The sequence below is a fragment of the Ptychodera flava genome, chromosome 21 (genome assembly GCF_041260155.1).
Source record: "Ptychodera flava strain L36383 chromosome 21, AS_Pfla_20210202, whole genome shotgun sequence".
Taxonomy (NCBI): domain Eukaryota; kingdom Metazoa; phylum Hemichordata; class Enteropneusta; family Ptychoderidae; genus Ptychodera; species Ptychodera flava.
The window spans coordinates 22,965,958-22,985,456 of record NC_091948.1 but is presented as its reverse complement, the minus strand read 5'-3'; the positions used below and the strand labels follow the sequence as shown (position 1 = coordinate 22,985,456).

Below are 19,499 nucleotides of genomic sequence, written 5' to 3'. Positions count from 1 at the left end.
CTATATATTGCACCCCTTGGTTGAGCCAGCAGTTTAATTATTTCGCGTTGAACGATGCCGTGTATAGCAGGCGAGTGCGAAGAATATCAACAAATAAACCTAAATATGCATTCAGTGCAGTTGTAAGATGAACAACTGGCCATGCCGTGACCTTCAGAGCTACACAACAAGTCAAGAAGGCGCTGTTAAGGTCAATGACTGCACACAAATATGTAAACCTGACACCATAAATAAAGCTTTCGTTGTCCAAGGCCATGCACAAAGAGCGACAAAGAAGAGGATACTATTGCCACGGCGCAGCACGTAAGGTATGAGACCATCTTCATTTCAATATAGTGTTAAGTGCTACCAATGAACCGATCTATTTCACTCTCTCAGCTAATGACATTGCTGCCATCGCAGTTTTCACGACAGTGTTTCAAATAAGCATCATGTAGGTTTGCTCGATTGCAGTAGCAGCCACTAAAACATGTCAGCGTCTACTACGGCCAATCCGGGGTCACTTGTTATGATTATGGCGTCCCTCTGTGCTTATCGTGAATCTTGTCAACATATGTAATTTGTGTTTTTTATCCTCGGAGAGTCAAAAAACATTGTTGGCATATTTTCTTCAGTTTCCACTTCGTAAAGGCCAAATTCACAGTCATTTGTTTAAGTAGTAAATGCAATTAATTTAGCATTGTAGTATGTAAAATTGACAATTATTTTTATGTAAATAACAACAGTAGAAGTTTAATGGTGTCGGACAATATCGAAGACAGTGTACAGCTCATAATACGTGATGAAACTTTGTAGGGGCATGATTTTTTGGGGTTTTTTTCACCCGTTTGTATAAATTTGTATGCAATTGTAAGGGTTCGTGTATTTTGCAATTGTATTGTTGAATACATGCTATGTGAAGTAAGGGAACGGACAAGTTTTCGACCTGAGTGCCTTAGCAACTATATTAACAGGAATTAATGTATTTTCCCGTTTCCCTGAACCACCCATAGTGGCTCTATTGCTAGTTCACATCATGACATAGCTCAGGGTCACATGGCGTAGGCTGTAAAATTCTGGACTCTGCAGACTTGTAGCGGCCTAGACTGAAACGATATACAACAACCTACTGTCTATGAACAACTATGTGCTCTATGGTTGTACTCGGACAAGTCACCTTTATTCCTCATGTTTCTCCTATAAACTCCTTCCACATATTGTGGACATTCTCTGTTCAGTGAAATGCAGCATTTCTTTAACCCTTCAACATACTATTGAACTGTGCATGCTTTACTAAATAAAATAAGATACCCATTGTAAAAAATAATGCATGCTGAGACAAATGCCAGGGGGCTGATCATATATAGGAGACACAAATATAGTCAATTTCTTACTATGATTCTTAAGGTCTAAGACAGCGTATGCCTGCATAGGAGAATATTGACTAATGGTTATGAATCATGATAGTTAGAAACTGACTCATTAGACCAGAAAAACTAGCTTAAGATATTAAAGTCAGCTTAATCTCAGGTTTTAGTTTTAATGGAGTGGTAGTGTCATGTCAAATTTAAGGATGCTTTACTTTGCGTGTTGTGTATTACTTTTCACGCATGAGTGTTTATTTCTGAGAATTATTTTCGACCGACGACGGCCACTTTCGACCGACGACGGGGTGAAGGCCAAAATAAAGTGATTTTTGACAGATAAGCACGTCTTGTCTCACTGATACTCGCCCTGTACACATTTTCTGACACTGCAAAGGACATCAGCGCGAGTGAGAGAGTTCATTATCTCCTGCCCTACTTTGTGCTGGCACCGGCAAGTGAACTCTGACATTTGAACTCCTAGACTATAGGAATGACCGGGAAGCAAGCCTGTTGAAACATCGCTGTGAAGCAGCACGAAACGCTGCCAAATTACAGCAAAATCAGGTATGGTAACCCTCATCGTGTAACATGAAGTACTCGCATAATACCCGTATTAATGAAGAAGATGAAATTATTTTGTAAGATGAAGAGGACAGGCGATGATCTCGACCGAGCTGAGCACTTTATTTGACGTTATGCGCGATGCTTCATCAGCAAAATTTCATTAGAGGAAGCCGATCAAATTTAACCTTAAGCGGGGTCAGAGTCAGGGTAAAGGTAAGGTTAAGCTTTAATTTATTTTGGTTGATTTGTTTCCACCGAAGGATTAAACGGAAGCTCACTGCTCAAGGTTGCACTAAGTAAGTACCCGGAACTCATATAGAGGTCATGTCCTGTACGAATGCAAGCACCTCAAATTATAATAATATTTTGCTTTGCGAGGGGAAGGGAACAAGAGCACAGGAATTCATTGCCAGAATCTATTTGACAACGTAATGCATAATTAGCCGACGTTGAATCCGGCACAGTTTTCGTCGAGCGTTTTTCGCGAACTCACACTTTGTTCTTCCGTGCCATTCTCTGTGCGGCATCATCCAGCTGTTCCAGATATGGAACCTTTGCCGTGCAATACCTAAATATCGCACCGGAACGTGCTGTGCAATATTTGAGATAATACACTGCTGCTCTGGTCCAATATCTACATATGAGTACTGCAATATGTAGAATCGGTGGATGTTATCATACAGAGAATAAGTCTGAGTTCGTGATGTGTGGCAAGAAACGGCATATGTGCAGACAACAGTTCAGCGATAGTGGACGTATGCTCCGCTGTTTCTACAAGTCTCTGCTGTCTTTGATGTATGTGCAGTTACTTTATGTTATCAAGCAAAGTTGTTATTGTTGAACTGTTGCCATTACTTGTTGCTTTGGCCCTTTCTTGCTGTCGTCTTGGTGTAAACAAGTCAATGTCTGCTCAACTCGATGTCAAGGGTACAAACCCGAGTCTGGAGGGTGTCACCCGTCAGGTTTATCTTCCGTCGTCAGGTCAAGGCCATTTGAGCCATGTGACAGGACTTTAGCAAAACAACTTATCATTTATTGAATAGTAGACTCCGACCTACGCCCTCAAAGTGTAAAATGAAAGTGCAACAAGTTCCGATGGTAGGATATCGCATCAGTGAAGCAGCAAGTTTTGAGAGAGTGTAACCAGAGACACTTTTAATGTGTAAATATATGGTAATCTGACTCATTTGTAACTAACTTAAGGTAGCTACATACTTTATAGACACTTTCAGATTTTTACAATTTGTACATTTACAATTCTTGGTTATATCCTTCAAATCTGTGTCTGGGATTTCCTTAAAATACATTTGTTCTATTAAAGGTGTTAGACTAAGGTGCTTTTCAAGGAATTGCAATAGTCGCGCCATATAATTTAAATGAAGAGAAAAAATCGCAAACAAAGATTTAAAGGATATTGCCAAGGCTTGTCAATGCATAAATTTGAACTGGAAATCTTGCAGCGCTCGCTAAAGGGAGGAAAACGTTTGTCACGTGACTATTATACAAATAATGAATGTGTACTGTGCGCGGTCAGATTTCCCTATATCAGGGCTTTCAGAAAATATATATTTTATTGGGGTTTAGGACTTCTATAACTGAGAAAAAATACAAAGCTGAAAGTGTTCGTAAGGTATGTAGCTATCTTAAAAATCTGCAGTTTAAAGTACCACTTGCTGGTACTCGAAACTTTTCTCCTTGAGATTTGAAAAATGTCCCCTCCTGTTCATTACCTTTACCTGATTTCTCGTGATATCCCCTCCTTCCTCCCTCCCTACTGTCGTACCCCAACAACAAAAGTCCCCAACGCCTTTTCTTTGACAGATGGTTAAAGTAAACCTTTTATTGGTGTGAGTCAGTATACCGAGAGACCAACTGCATAATGGTTATATTAAACTGTATATTCAAGGATGGCAAATTCTATGACAATAAAAGATATGTGACAGGGTTGAAAATTCGTATAACTGGAGCACTGCAGTCAATAAAGGGGAGTGCAGTAGCCACAGTCAAGCTGGAGCATCTTTTGAAAAAAAAACATTTCATAAATTATTATTTCATATCTGATTTAGTGTGACACTTTACTTAATTTTGACATGAACATCATTTTATTCACAGTTTTCCTTCAAAATAGTTTTATTTGTTCATTGCTGGTTTCCTTGGTTCCGGGCCTATCCCATGTTCCTTAGCATTAAATGTTGTAAGAGCCTACCAGGATTCATTGAAGTTGCGCCCGTCAAGCTGAAGAGAGTAAATTTTCCATCTGCCAAGTCAGTACCCCAGCTGACACCAGCATGGGAGGGAGGAGGACGCATTCACTTCAGAATTGGTGGGAGATGTAACCTTGACAATCCGATTTCGAACAACAAAGCACAAGTTCTACGTACACTGGTCTCAAAAGCCTCCAGCATAGCATTACACATAACATTATACACATACATATAGTAATAGACATGCACACTGTCCATTTTGACACTTACATCATATTTCAATTTTTTTGCTGCTGCATAACAGTGGGGATTTGTTAATTTGCAGACATGATGGTACATTCTGTGGTTACTTCCGAGAACATCGCAAAAGCTCACGTGTAAGATAAACCAAAATAGTTTTGACCATCGTACTTTAAAACCTATGCTGTTCTGCGTCGGAGTATGAATGAATGAAATGAAAAGTAGGAATATGATTCATATTGCATGGAAGCCAAACGAAGCCGTTCTGAGGAAACTTAATGTGAAGTGTCCATCTCGGAACTATTTTTTTTTTACTTTTTCAGGTTGAATTATCATGGCAAATGATATTCACAAGCTCTATGATTTGTGTATCGTCGGGGCTGGTCCCATGGGATCGGCGGCAGCTAGGCATGCAACACTCATCAATCCCCAGTTGAAAGTCTGTCTCATCGGACCGAAAGAACCGGAGGTAAGTTAACATTTACCTTTTCATCAAATTTGTCGATATAATTGTATTACCTTGTAATAATGAGCTCACTGAGTACCTATAGCATATGTAATACTTACCCTGATAGATATGGCATCATGGGGAAAACGTCGTCATATATATTAAATTTTCAGGTCAAGTTTGTTCACTGTAGGAATCTGCAGTAGCTTGTGAAATGTCAGAAAGGGTACTGTCTTTTGGCTGCAATCTTGGCAAGCCAAACCGCACTGTGATGTGAGAAGTTTGGAATTTCAGTGCTTACAACTGCAGCTGTTCCTATCTTTGTGTCTACCAAATTTAAAGATATCAGGAGATCAGCTAAAGCTTTTATATTTTTTCTATACTATTGTTAGGATAGGCTTGCTTGCAGTCATGACGTATTCGGATCTCATTATGACGAAGGTCGAGTTGTAACGGCGCTTATTGCAGATCCTATCTGGAGAGAACTTGCAAGCAGAAGTATCAATAGATTCAGAGACATCGAAGAAAGGACAGGTATTTTATCTTGTTATCATCTTCTAGTGCTTTTCATTATTCTGCTTGAATTAAAACACATTTTTTATGTTTCAGTCCTGGTTCAAAACTTTGTTCATATTATAAAAAAATCATGTGTCAACGTTCTCATCATTCCTCCATTGTGTGCAGTTTTATTCCATGTGGATCTTCGAGCTCTGCCTTCAAAAGCTACATGTAATATTTGTTAACATTTTAAGGACACTGACTAATTCATGGCACGGAAACGCTGGCTTACTGTATTTTCCAGACAGATGAAAATTGTTATTTTAAAACATCAAGATATACAGCATAGCAGATTGTGTAGCAGTAATAATGTACTATTGACTTGGAATGAACGCGTTTTCTGTCGGCACTTAAGCATTACATATTAACTGCTAATGGTTAAAAATCCGCTGATGCAGAAGTTCGTAAAAGGAAGGTCCTTGTCTGCGAAAGCACCATTATAATAGTTTCTGGCGAAAGTGAGGACATGGCTAAATTAATTATATCTCCGTCCTTCTATTGCCCAAAAATGATTCAAGAAGGACCAAATCCGTTAACAAAGATTTTGGAGATAAAAACAATACCTTTCTTTCTTCGGCAGTATTTTTAGTATAGCGTTTCTCTCGACTCGATGATCCGTTTTGCCAGATCGCTCATTGTAAAACAGAAGAGGGTATAAGGAGGTAACTGTAGTCCTTTCCACTACCTTCCAGGCCGCTCTTTACCCACGTGCACTTTGTCCTGACAATACTTGTACCTTTCCAGATCACATGGACGTATTCAATTATTCGTTGAGACTGCAAGAATAGGAGGTTGTCCCGCTCTGCTGTCAGTCCCTGCATTCCACTACTTGTGTAGCCCCCATATCCTAACACGTTACACAATTTTTCTCATGATCATTTTATAGGTATTGCATTTTTTACCCAAAGTGGACATCTCTGGATCGGTAGGAAAAGTGACCCCCGCATGGAAAATGTTCTAAAAATTACTGAATGCATGGGTCCGCAAGCTCTGGTTTTGGACAGAACGATGGTTTCGGAAAAGTACCCCTTCCTGTCGATCAGACAAGTGGATGACGTTTTGTTACAAACAAAGTCTGCAGGGTTCGTAAGTCCACGGAAGCTAGTACTTGCGCAGCAGGCAGCTGCTCACTCTCAAGGTTGCGACATATTCAATGACGTTGTGGATAAGGTGCATGAAGTGGATAAATCCGACGGCTCGAAGTGCATGATGGTAGCCACACTAAACGGACACACATATCTTGCAAAAAGAGTTCTTTTGACGCCGGGAGCCTTTATCGGATTTCGGAGCTTGCTTCCTGTTGGAAAGGAACTTGATCTGACGCTGTTAAAACAGAAACTTGCCTTTATTGAACTCAACGAAAATGACGTGAGGAGACTGACTAATATGCCTGCTATTGCGTGGAGAGTTGAGCTTGATAAAACGCTCTGTTACATTTTACCACCTATCAAGTATCCAAATGGTAAATATACAATAAAGCATTCGCAAATGATGCAGTCATGTCATTGTCGTGTAAGGATTGTAATGTTGCAATTGCGATATTCGTACAACTAGTCATACTCACGGACTGATACTAGCAGATTTTATTCTTTCTCTTTGTGAATATTGGTATTAAGGCTGTGTACGAATTCGATATTCTATGACAAAATTACTTCAAAACCACAGACAGAAAGAAAAGTTGTGAAATCAAAGAAAGAGTCTGCGGCATTCCTCCTCAACTTGAACGCATTGTCTTTAAATTGAACGATTTTGTTCTTATTTCCAGGTAAATATTATCTTAAAATAGGACGTCGGTCTGCAGAACAAGTTAAAACGAAAGAAGAAGTTGTCGAATATTTAAAGAGAGACCCAAGTAAGGTCGTCGCTGACAAACACATTCTGGATTTGCTACTGCAGCTTGTTAAAGGTATATTAAGTCATAGGTCTGTTGATATGTTTCAACTTCGCTCGTCGTGTATATTCTGATACAAGATCTTCGAGGAAACTTCTATAAAACAATCATTTGCAGCGTCACAAATTTTCCGATATACTACCCATAACACGAAAGCGGAGCGTTTCGACTGTTTGCAACAGTCGTTTCTTTTGTACGCAGTCAGTGTAAAAGTATCAACGTTTGGTTGTTTTGACCTTAGCGCAAAGCCATTAATATACGCATATTGTAACATTTTTACTCCGCGCTTTCTTGTCAATCAAGTCGTTTCCCGCAAACAAAAAATTTACCTGCAACATTCTGTCGAAGCATGTGCAAACGTGATTGTTTGAGCTCGTGTGAGGGGCCTGGGTATTGTTAACAGCGTTTTGATAGAAACTGCCATTGTAGCAACTTTTGTCGCTACTCACTGCGCTAACCGTCAAAACAACTACAGCGACTACAATTTATGATTGTTGCAAACAGTCGAAACGCTCCGCTTTCGTGTTACGGGTAGTATATATTAATCCTTCACTTATGTTTCCTTAGATTTTAAATCAGGAGTATCCGGCATTAAAAAGGGTACCAGGGCGGGAACTATCAATTAGTGCAGTATCAGGCAAAACCATTGGTTTGCACATAGAAATGCATGAAAACCGCATTGAAATATTGTCATTTTCATGGAACTTTCTCAAAAGATTTCGTATTTTAAGTCATTATGAAACGTTTATCCTAAACATGATGTCATCGTGCTAGATTTTATGATAAAATTGCAAAATTAATTCTTTCTCCATAAAATGAGATACAGACGTAAAATTGCTTACCTGGTACATTTGTTATAGATATCATTGGGTACCTGCATGTTGTGGTCAGCAACACATAAAATATATTCATACAATATCTTAAGGTCATTGAGGAATATATTAGAACTCTGTGCTGTCTGGACTGGCGTTGTTTCAGTCTTAATAAACTCCGTACAAGTTTGAGGACTGGCACTGCTCAGAAAGTAGGATGATCTGCACAAAATGCAAGGGTACGGCGTATTTCTGTACGTTGTATCTTAAAACTTACGACGGGAACACTACTTTTTCTCAATACATTTCTTATTCACTGTAGCCTACAACATAAGCAATTATAAAGGAAATGGCAATAATTTTACTTTTGTGCACTTATCAGTCTTGAAATGTTCGCCAAAATGGTCAGTGTGTAGCAAAGGAAATATCCGCGTATAACAAAATGACTGTGTTTAATCGAAAATGGCAAACATTTCAGATTCATTGTATCTCAACGGTTTCATGGAGTACCAGCATGCAATTTCAATATTTCTTTGAATAGCTTTGACCATGGAAGAAGCGAATTATTCTTTAAAATTATCTCCTTTAAGAGCACACCAAAAGATTTAATGTTTCATCTTGTTAATTACAGATATTAAAGTTGTATCGACCCACGGGGACTCGTGTATCACAACCCACACCCCGAACGGCCAGGTGTACTGCGATATGGTGACACCAAGGCTCGGAGTTGCGACTGCAGGACAGGGAGCAGGTGTTATGGTATCTGATGAAATCGGAAACATGGCCGCCCGGATGATCATTTCTGGAAGTTGGGATTATGATCTGCCGAGAGAGAATTTTAGGGCAAAGTTTCGATCAAAGCCGGAATCATAGGGTTAAATTCAATCGTAAAGCCCTTCGTAGATCGAATGCCCTAGCATGATGCATGTACTAAACGCTTTCAATCGACTCTGCAAGAATTTCATACCGGCAAGACAATCTCATTAACAAAACTATCTTACTTTTTCAATTTATAGTTTTCTTACAATCACAGGAAGGATTCCATTGCTTTGAAAACAAGTAACCATAGTGTTGTACATTACGAGGAGTCATAGCAATGCGATAGTATAGACACTTGCGGATTTCAATGACATTTCATTTGTGTGTTCAAAAGAGTTCTGTTCATCCGATTGCAGATCTCTTGCAAGAAATCAGGACAACTGTATGACAACCAAAATAGCTACCTGGTGAATAAGGTCTTGTAGTACCAATATTCATGTATTAAATCCCTTAACTGGAACAAGATATAACGCGTGGCAAACAGTAACATGCTCAAAGTCGTCTTCGCACGCGGCACACATAGACACCCACAGACACAGTCTCTCTATCTCGCTCTCTCTTCATAGTACATATATGTTGTATAATCATATCTTTGCATGTACATACATACATACATACATACATACATACATACATACATACATACATACATACATACATACACACATACATACACATACATAAATACATACATACATACATACATACATACATACATACATACATACATATACACACATACACACACACATACACACATACACACATACACACATACATACATACATACATACATACATACATACATACATACATACATACATACATACATACATACATACATACATACATATACATACCAATACCAATGGAACAGATCAAGAAGTGTGCAAATTATCACTGACACATAAATGCCATTATTTTGCAAATTATGAATGGACTGTTTAGCAGCTTCACCCACTGTCGTCAATTGAGTGTATCGATTTTCTGTCATATTATTTGTTGTGGTTGTTTAGTCGGCATTATGTATTCTTAAGGATGCACTGTTTCACTGAGCAAACTAATGTAGTCAGATTAAGCGATTTACAAATGATATATGCACTAAATTTATGTTTAGTTTCACCGGAGGTTATTCAAATTCCATGTCATAGCTACATACAAAGAGGAACATGAATATTCCATCAAGAATGAAGTACCCGTTATGTCACTGTTTGTAATCTGGTAATGTTAAATATCTTTACAAATATAGACAGTTTACTGAACAATCAAAATGAGATATCGAAGATTGAACTGGACAACGAGTTATAACTTCTGACAGATAGATAGGTTCCAATGCTGTGATGCTGAGAAAAACAAACGAATTAGAAAAAATTATAGCAATTAATGACGACGTCTGTATGGTTGAATACGATTAATCGTGGATTATTATTGATAATTAGCAAAAGATGATGGATGTAAATGATTTCAAGTATGGATGGGCACTTTTCCCCATTTTTAAAAAGAGGGCGTTAAGGCAAAGTGATTGCATTCATTACTGTAACATAAAGTCATAACATGATAAGGTTGTGAAGTATGTCTCCTCTTTTAGTGTAAAAAACATCAAAAAAAAAAAAAACTTAAAGAGAACGCAATGACTTTGTTAACATCTTGTATATCACATTCCAAACTTGAAATTTTAAATCGTGAAAACTTTTAAAGTGGTGAGTAATAGGACACTTTTAATCGGATAACAATTAATACTCGATAATTACAATGTCTCTTCTGTCATGGCAACATAAACAGACTCCCTATATAATTTTATCATGCTTCTCCGTGACGTAATTAAAAAAAAACTTAGCCATGGCAACGAGGGGAGGGTAACCATTTTCTGAGCAACCACTAGACTTTTAGGCTGTAATAAGTTTCTTGTGTGTACAATTACAAGCCAAACTATAAATGAAGGCAAACATAACAGCTATATTGTCCCTTTTGCGATCACATTCAATAGGTTTGGAAACAGGATGACTTCCCCACCTGTCAGGAAAAGAGGACATAATTAACATTTTGTATAAAAGAGGCATTAACTGTACTTTTGACTAATAATGTATGTTTTGTTCTGTGTATCGACTGAAGTTTCTTGTTCTACTCCCCACAGCATGTAAGAGTAACAAAATGCTGTTTGGCAAATACTCTGTGTATGCATGTTTAAAGACCGACACCATTATTATTGATGACAAATGAATTCTAATCCGGTCTTGAATTTCAATTTTAAAAAATAACAATGCTAACTGTACACATATGGCTGTGTTGGACTTTTCATGACGCTTCAGGGAAGAGAACAAGAAACTGGATGGATACGCAAAGCAAACCCACCAAAAAATTAGCGAAACATCATAGCTTAAAATTGACAACCCAACACATATTTCATATCAATCGAGTCCCCCTCCCCAAATACCTTCAAGTGCCCCAACATGCCCTTGATATTTTCAAGTCCCCCACCCCTCAAGCGGTGTTTATGAATACAGCCTTAGCTCGGGTTTTAGTTTTAATGGAGTGGTAGCGTCATGTCAAATTTATGGATGCTTTAGTTTGCATGATGTGTATTATTTTCTCGCGTGAGTTTTTATTTCAGAGAATTATTTTCGACCGACGATGGGGTTACGGCCAAAATAGAGTGATTTTGACAGATAAGCACGTCTTGTCAGATACTCGCCCTGTACACATTTTCCTTAACTCCTGTCCCACTTTGTGCTGGCAACGGCAAGTGAACTCTGACATTTGAACCTCTGGGCCATACAGCTGCGTCATGACATTGGAATGACCGGAAAGCAAGCCTGTTGAAATATCGCTGTGAAGCAGCACGAAACGCCGCCAAATTACAGCAAAATCAGGTATGGTAACCCTTATCAATTAACATGATGAAGTACCCACATAATACCTATATTAATGTAGAAGATGAAATTATTTTGTAAGATAAGGAGGACAGGCGATGATCACGACCGAGCTTAGCACTTTATTTGACGTGATGTGCGATGCTTCTTCAGAAAAATTTTATCAGAGGAAGCCGATCAAATTTAACCTTAAGTGGGGTCAAAGTCAGGGTAAAGGTAAAGTTGACGTTTTATTTATTTTGGTTAGCTTTGATTTACACCATTTTTCCTCCGAAGGATTATAAACAAAAGCTCATTGCTCGAGGTTGCACTAAGTTAGTACCCGGAACTCATAGAGAGGTTATGTCTTTTATGAAACTCCGGTGAAATACAAGTACCTCAAATTATAAATACAATTTTGCTTTGCGAGAGGAAAGGAACAAGAGCACAGAAATTTATCGCCAGAATCTATTTGACGATGTTACGCATAATGAGCCGACGTTGAATCCGGCAAAGTTTTCGTCGAGCATTTTCATTAACAACACAATATGTGCCCACACTTTGTTCTGCCGTGCTATTCTCGTCAGGCCAAGGCCATTTAAGCAACATGACAGGAATGGTATGACGTTAACAAAACAACTTTGACGTTGGTTTACCTTGCTCGGAGGTTATCCATTATTGAACAGTAGATTCCGATCTACGCCCTCAGAGTGCACAATGAAAATGCAACAAGTTCTGACGGTAGGATATCGCGTCAGTGAAGCAGTGGGCTTTGAGAGAGTGTAACCAGAGATTGTTTTCACATGCAAATACGGTAATCAGACTCGTTTTGAACTACTTAACTCCCCAAACCGAATTATTCTCTGTGCCCGTTGTGGAACCGTTTCAAATTACCGCTGGAGGTGCCATAATAAAAAATGTCACCCACTAACGAAGACAAAAAATCCCGCCCGCTGATTCCAAAATCGCCAAGAGCGCGGCCCTTTTCCGCCCACCTTATCAAAGGGCATTTTTCAAAAAAGTAATTATACTGTCACCGTGTATTCCTTTGAACATCAAAACGCCTTCCCTTTAATCTTAGTGGGTGTGTGTGTGTGTGTGTGTGTGTGTGTGTGTGTGTGTGTGTGTGCGAGAGAGAGAGAGAGAGAGAGAGAGAGACAGACAGACAGACAGACAGACAGAGGGGAGGGAGGGAGATGGGGAGGGAGTGAGACATACGAGCTTGTACAGAAAAATGTTAAATAGTCCCGTAGGATTAGCAACGTACATATCTTTATTTGATTTACCGTCGTTCTGCCAATTTTACTGTATTTCACATTCAAGTGGCGATCTTTCTCCTGATTATAGTATGATACACTGGGTAAAGTTAGAAATCATGCAGCCTTTATCTTGAATGACTTGTCTTTATTTTTAATTCTTTTAGAACAATGGCAACTTACAATCACAAGCTTTATGATTTGTGTATCATCGGGGCTGGTCCTATGGGATCAGCAGCAGCCAGACATGCAACACTCATCGAGCCAGGGTTGAAAGTTTGTCTCATCGGACCGGCAGAACCCAAGGTACATGTCATCGAACGCAAAATTAAATTTGGCAATAGCAGTGACAATCTCTTGTTTACTATAGATTGCAGAATGTGCAGTTGCGGCAATTATGAGATGCGCGTATCGTCTTTTCCGGCAAAGCTGATACAGAAGAATTTTGCACCCACAAAAAAAACATTACAATTCATCATAATCCTGGGTGGGAGTGTCAAATTGCTTGATCAAAGGAGAGGCCTTCTCAGAAAATCTTTTTTTAATGAAGATTGACCCTGTCGTCTCCTCGTGCGCCGCTTTTTCTGGCTTCCGTGACCTTGTAGCAATGACTGTTAAAAAGTGTTGTGAAACTATGTATAGTAGTGATTCAGGCATCCAGGGTGTTTGCAAGTCTGTCGTCATGTGTTTTTTGTTCTCTCTAAGCTGTTTGACATCGCATATGCAAAGGAAAGCAAATTACATGTTGAATTTTTCTATAAACTTTTTTTCCAGAGTAGGTTTGCGAACTGCCATGAAATGTTTGCGTCTCACTATGACGAAGGTCGAGTTGCAACAACGTTTATTGCAGATCCAATATGGAGTCAACTTTCGAAGAGGACGATCGACAGATGTAGAGATCTTGAACGTAGGACAGGTATTTCAACATTGTTAAATCATTTTGCGTTAATTTATTCTCCGGGACTGTTCACTAATGTGTAAATAGGAAATGCATTATTTCAGTGACTGTCGTTTCCTTTCAAGGCCTTTTCACTATCTTGCACCGTCAAAATAGATAAGACTGCCTCTTGAAGAAGACAGCAGGCGGTTTTGCAGACGAGTGGTTATCGGACATTTTTCATTATTTAGTATCAAATAATTCTGTAATACTTAAAAGTGTTTAAGGTAGAACGCGCCTCGGGGACAGATATTCGGACAATCAAACTTCTACAATTCTTTTCTTATCTACTACTTATGGGGGCTCATTTTAAAGTTCTTGGAAAGAAAAACTTTCACTGTCTTGGTTCTTTGAAAATCCAAAATTTTATATCCCCCGTAGAGTTAACACAGGGATGGCGGCCATTTTGAATTTCAAAAATTGCAAATGTTAGGTGATTTGTTTCGCTCTTTCCAAACTTTGCACGGTGACCCAGATTTTTATTTTTGATTTGGTAAGAGAATGGTTGAAAGTTTCTTAGGAAAGTTTGAGCAAAAGTTTATATAAGTCTTTCACTTTCGAGGTGCATACTACCTAAAAGTCCCACAAGCTTTGTCTTTTAGCATTATTTTTATGATTTTACTTTCAAGCTAAAATAAATTTGTGAGAATGAACTAATTTAGGTGTATGTATACACTTATTATTAGCTACCCGTTGGAACTGTATATGTAATTTTGAACAAGATAAGGATTACACTGCCATTAAATGTTTGCCCAAACATCAAGTTAAATCGCAGACCCATCCGGAAAAGCAAAAAACGTGGATACTGTGCATATCTGCACTGAAATCTTATTATAAACTGCACAGAGTAGTCCAGTGTAATGCAAAGGGGTGAATGTTTTCAACTGTGACATTGTATGTTCTGTTTCCTTTGTAATATTACCAATTTTTGAAAATGGCGGGAAATCAAATTTGCCATTAAAATTCGAATTTACTTATAAAATGTTTAACAAAGGAGTGGTTTCCTAATGCAGTAAAAGCCCATATCCCTTATGAGGGTAGAATTCAGAGAATACCAGGAGCGAATAGAAAGATATATTTTAGGTCAACAAATTTCAAGAGGTACAGCTAGTGGGGCTTTAATACAAATCACCGCCGTCATCACTCAGATCATTTTAAGCGTGCTTTACGCAGAATGTATTTTTTCTTTATAGGTATCGAGTTTTTCACCGACAGAGACGAACTGGTTATTGGTCATAAATCTGACCCACATATGAAATATATCTATCAAGCAGCTGTAGATATGAAGAACAAGGCTCAAATTTTGGATCGAACTGAGGTTTCGAAGCAATACCCGTTTCTGTCTGTCAGACGGAAGGATGACAGCATTATCTATTCGAAGACCGGAGGTTTTTTGAGTCCAAGGAAACTAGTTCTTGCACAGTGTACAGCTGCTCATCTACAAGGGTGTGACATATTCAATGACATTGTTAATCAGGTGACCGAACTGAACCAATCAGACGGTTCGAAGTGCATGGTGGTAACCACAGCAAATGGACAAAAATATTTTGCAAGAAAAGTCCTTTTAACACCCGGAGCCTTTATTGGATTTCATAATTTGCTTCCCCCTAAAAAGGAACTTGTCTTGACGCTTCTGAAGCAAGATCTCGCCTTCGTTGAAGTGGGAGAAAAAGACGTATCGAGACTGAAGAAGATGCCGGTGGTGATTTGGAAAGACCAGATTGATAACATATTCTGCTACGTTTTGCCGCCTATTCAATACCCAGATGGCAATTACAACTTACTTTATCAACTTTGCAAGACTAATCGATAATGTGATGATCGCATAGTCACAAGAGATCATTTAAACGCTTGCGGATTATTGTTTACTGGGATGCACTACCACAGATGAGTATACGGGGGAGCATCATTTTGCATCAATGTGGTACAGCTCTAGTCCGATCTATCTTTCTTTATTGATTTTTAAAGTGACTTATTAGTTGGTAAACGTATTTACAGACCGTTATCTATAATATCCAAATATTTAAAATTAGTCTTTTTGCAAAAGGAAGAAGCTAGAACAAAAGGACCGCCGAGCAACTGATCTTTCAAAAAATACCATTAAAAGTTTTGACAAAGTAGAATTTTGAAACAGGTTCGGAGCAGAGAATATGTCAATATGAAAGTTGGAAGATATTTCACGAAAATCTGCTTTAATTTAAGAAAACTTTACTTTCTTTCAATTAAAATAAGGGATTCACAGACGAAACGAGTTGATTTATGTACGAATTAATGCCTTGAAGAAGAAGTATTGCCTAGACTGACAGATCCGTCGCTCGAGGGCAATCTCTTGGCTGGAAAGCACCTTGAGCGACGGATCTTTCAGTGTGAAGTATTATCCCACTCATTGTGTTAATCACCAGCTGATAAGTAGTATATAACGTATATTAGTTAAAGTGACCCTGCTGCTGTACATTTACAGTATACTTTTATTTCACAGTTTCTTTGATGAAATATTAAAATACAAATGTTCAAAGAAAAACAGCAAACGGGCAACACAAGATATAATATCTGTTAATCTCATGCAGTTACCCCGTTTCCAACAAAATTTGAAGTGTTTCAAATGGTCTGCTGTTAACTGATATTTTGAAGGTGAACGCTGTCGCGAGATCTCGTAATCAGGATGAGCAGCAAATAGCGTATTTATAGCTGAAAGTCGACTTACTTGACCTTGTCAACTTGAACGAATGCTCCGTGAAAGCAATCATTTGCCTCAGGCCAAGCGTAAATACTGGCCGACGGTGGGGAACATATGCTTATCACAATTTCTATAATCTCGTGAGATTAAATATCAATCCATTATTTCATAAAATCGTTACATGCAAGTGACGTAATAGAGTACTCATTTGTTATTAGACCCAAAAAGAATTTCTAGAATTTGTTTGATTTCATTTTCTTAGGGAAGCACTATATCAAAATAGGCCGACGCACAACTGAGGAACTTTGTACCCAGAAGGAAGTTATTGATTATTTACAAAGAGATCCCTCAGAAGTTGTAGCAGACCCACATCTTTTGGACTTGCTTGTAGAACTCGTGAAAGGTGAGATTATGAACTATGTTACAGAGCAAATTCCTTTTTGTGGCAAAATGTCGAGAGCAGACTTAAGATATTCAGCATCTATTAACGTCGATAAGAATGACTGGCAAGTTATTACTAGCAAATGCTTTAAGTTGCCACTGCTGGTTTATTTGTACTAGTATAATTGTCCGGTCGCTTTGGACAATACCGTACTTATAGTTTTAAAGGTCTCAATTCCGCGTTTCTGTTGCATTGAGTCCAATTTTGTTGCAAAATACATCTTAAAATTGTGATATGTCTTTTGAAAATTTGTAGCTAAGTCTTCATAAAACAACTTTCGAGGCTAAGCACAATATCACAGCAAAGTGGAGTTTTCTCGTATCATTTTCCTACAATATTTGCCTCGTTTACATCTAGTTTTAATTTCATATAGTCACAAGCGACGTTTCATAGAAATTGAATGTTATTTTACGTATCATTTTATGTCTAGAAAATCTAAACCCAGAGCTACCTCGTAATTTCATATCCTATTTTCTAACTCACTTTGTGCAGATCTCGAGGTAATTTCGACTCATGGGGATTCCTGTGTCACAGCCCACACCCCTTCAGGCTTGTTGTACTGCGACATGGTTACTCCGAGGCTTGGGATTGCGATTGCCGGTAACGGTGCCGGCGTCACGGCATCAGACGAAGTTGGAAATATGGCCGCCAGGATGATAATCTCAGGAAGCTGGAATCACGATCTTCCGAGGGAGAAGTTCAGGGCAAAGTTTAGGGTCGCGATTAAAGCGAAAATCTCTGCGAGACTTTAGCGAAGACCCTCCAGTAACTTCGTGTACTAGTTTCCTGTGATATAGTAAACGATTCAGATCGGAGTCACTAATGTTTAAAATGTTGCTCTTTCTTGATATCTTTATAAGACGCAAGTAATAAAACTACTTACTCAACGCAAAGGAATCGATACCTACTCGTTCGGATAATTGATGTGTGCGAGACTAATGAACCAACATAAATAAGAGACATGTAAATTATTTTTTCATTCCAGTACCACATTTCAAAAGGAGATGAGATATACATGTGCAGAGAAGAGTTTCTGATGCATTTAGGTGCCTAAGTTTCCATAAAGTTAACCTTTTCAAGGAAAACAGTGTTCATATAGTGGAACAGCTCTTTTGCAAATCCCATACAATGAACCAGTGCTTTGAAAAGACAGATGACCTAAGATGTCACGATGTGCACAATTCCTGAACAGCTTAATGTGCTCACAAAATAAATTGAGTATCCTTCACTTCACTAATGAATCAAAGTATAAACAGAAAGATAAATTAAAATGCCTACACAATATCTCTCATATCATTCACATCTTAAGGCATCACTGAGCAAGAAACTGCCGTAGTAGAGTAACACTAAAAAAGGGGAAATATAAATTCAAAAAGCAGTTTATCAGAATCCCCACAATTCATTTAAAAAGTTGGTACAAGTCTATCAATAAAATGTAAAGTTGAATGCGACGTAATAGAGTAATCGCGACGGTTATTTCTGACTGCCGCGAGATTCCGGGAGAAACTTGCCGCAGAATTCGTTCACTCTATACGCAGGCGCAAATTCATTATGCAGCGCTTTCATGTGGCTTCACACATGTGCAGCCGAAGCAGATCGTTTTCCGGTCATCTCAGTGAAAGTGTTTGACACGAAGGTGACATTGATCCTTCATAACTTGCTGAAACTCAGTTTCCTTGCGGGAACTGTCATAGACTAAATTTTCGTTTGCCTTGTAATCTCAAAATCTGCTTAAATGTGAGTGAACAATACGAACGGTGAGACCTGGGCCTGCGTTGCCATTATTGTTTTGTGTCATTAATACTTCTCCATTGGTGTGGACCATGAGATTATGACGAAATTATAAAATAAAGAAATTATAAGAAAATGCGTAGCACTTTTATTCGAAAATTGTATAATAGATGCAGATTATTCATGTAACTTTCGTGTCTTTGATGCCCATAGAGAGAAAATTAATTATTTCCAGTGAGGTGTTTTTGAATTACTCTGAACCAACCAGTGATGGTAGTTCATTAGTGATTGGAATATTTTCCAAATTAGTCTACATATCATGCAACGACTCACGTTAAAAAGACTCTCGGAGGAATGCAGAACATCCTCAGTTGGCCATCACTGATGTGTAACCTTGCACCTAAGTAATAAATCCAAGAAGATTGATATTCGCATACTTTGTGAGTCTCCACTCTGTTCAAGGCCCGCTGTACCGCTAAACCGGCGATGCACTTCCCCAGATCGACTAGGACCAGTGATAACACTTTGTGGAGATAACGAACAAGCTCACCTGGATATGAGGACTCGTAACGGGAGAGCCTAATCAACGAATGTGGGAACGGCAGCCACTTCAGCACGATGCTGAAGAGACCACCGATCGGCAGCGTAAAGTCATACGCGTGGACAACAGCGATGATATGCATGGCATTCCCGGGATGGCATTGGTCCCGGCATATTTCGAGGTC

The 19,499-nt window shown here is 38.7% G+C and overlaps 2 protein-coding genes across 5 annotated transcripts; both read left to right on the top strand.

The window, feature by feature from the left end:
• Nucleotides 1-213: 213 nt before the first annotated feature.
• Nucleotides 214-10,825, top strand: LOC139121754 (peroxisomal sarcosine oxidase-like). Of its 3 annotated transcripts, none has more exons than XM_070686886.1 (7): nt 214-308; nt 4,678-4,823; nt 5,195-5,336; nt 6,247-6,822; nt 7,126-7,266; nt 8,695-9,552; nt 9,657-10,825. In XM_070686886.1, the coding sequence occupies exons 2-6, from the start codon at nt 4,689-4,691 to the stop codon at nt 8,934-8,936; spliced, it is 1,236 nt and encodes a 411-aa protein (XP_070542987.1). In that variant the 5' UTR covers nt 214-308; nt 4,678-4,688; the 3' UTR covers nt 8,937-9,552; nt 9,657-10,825. The 3 variants fall into 3 exon arrangements, with proteins under 3 accessions (XP_070542987.1, XP_070542988.1, XP_070542986.1); XM_070686887.1 differs by having other exon boundaries at nt 224-433; nt 9,657-10,494; XM_070686885.1 differs by lacking the exon at nt 214-308 and adding an exon at nt 1,792-1,910 and having other exon boundaries at nt 9,657-10,494.
• Nucleotides 10,818-19,207, top strand: LOC139121750 (monomeric sarcosine oxidase-like). 2 transcript variants are annotated; one of them, XM_070686878.1, is made up of 6 exons: nt 10,818-11,752; nt 13,155-13,293; nt 13,762-13,903; nt 15,118-15,693; nt 16,864-17,004; nt 17,536-19,207. In XM_070686878.1, the coding sequence occupies exons 2-6, from the start codon at nt 13,159-13,161 to the stop codon at nt 17,793-17,795; spliced, it is 1,254 nt and encodes a 417-aa protein (XP_070542979.1). In that variant the 5' UTR covers nt 10,818-11,752; nt 13,155-13,158; the 3' UTR covers nt 17,796-19,207. The 2 variants fall into 2 exon arrangements, with proteins under 2 accessions (XP_070542979.1, XP_070542980.1); XM_070686879.1 differs by lacking the exon at nt 13,155-13,293 and having other exon boundaries at nt 11,656-11,752.
• Nucleotides 19,208-19,499: the final 292 nt, after the last annotated feature.

Excerpts from the sequence above, each read along its gene's own strand:
- LOC139121750 (XM_070686878.1), top strand. The coding sequence starts at position 13,159 with ATGGCAACTTACAATCACAAGCTTTATGATTTGTGTATCATCGGGGCT. Across the intron at positions 13,904-15,117 it reads AGATCTTGAACGTAGGACAG|GTATCGAGTTTTTCACCGAC; the intron begins GTATTTCAACAT and ends TTTTCTTTATAG. Across the intron at positions 15,694-16,863 it reads GCCTATTCAATACCCAGATG|GGAAGCACTATATCAAAATA; the intron begins GCAATTACAACT and ends TCATTTTCTTAG.
- LOC139121754 (XM_070686886.1), top strand. The coding sequence starts at position 4,689 with ATGGCAAATGATATTCACAAGCTCTATGATTTGTGTATCGTCGGGGCT. Across the intron at positions 6,823-7,125 it reads ACCTATCAAGTATCCAAATG|GTAAATATTATCTTAAAATA; the intron begins GTAAATATACAA and ends TCTTATTTCCAG. Across the intron at positions 7,267-8,694 it reads GCTACTGCAGCTTGTTAAAG|ATATTAAAGTTGTATCGACC; the intron begins GTATATTAAGTC and ends TGTTAATTACAG.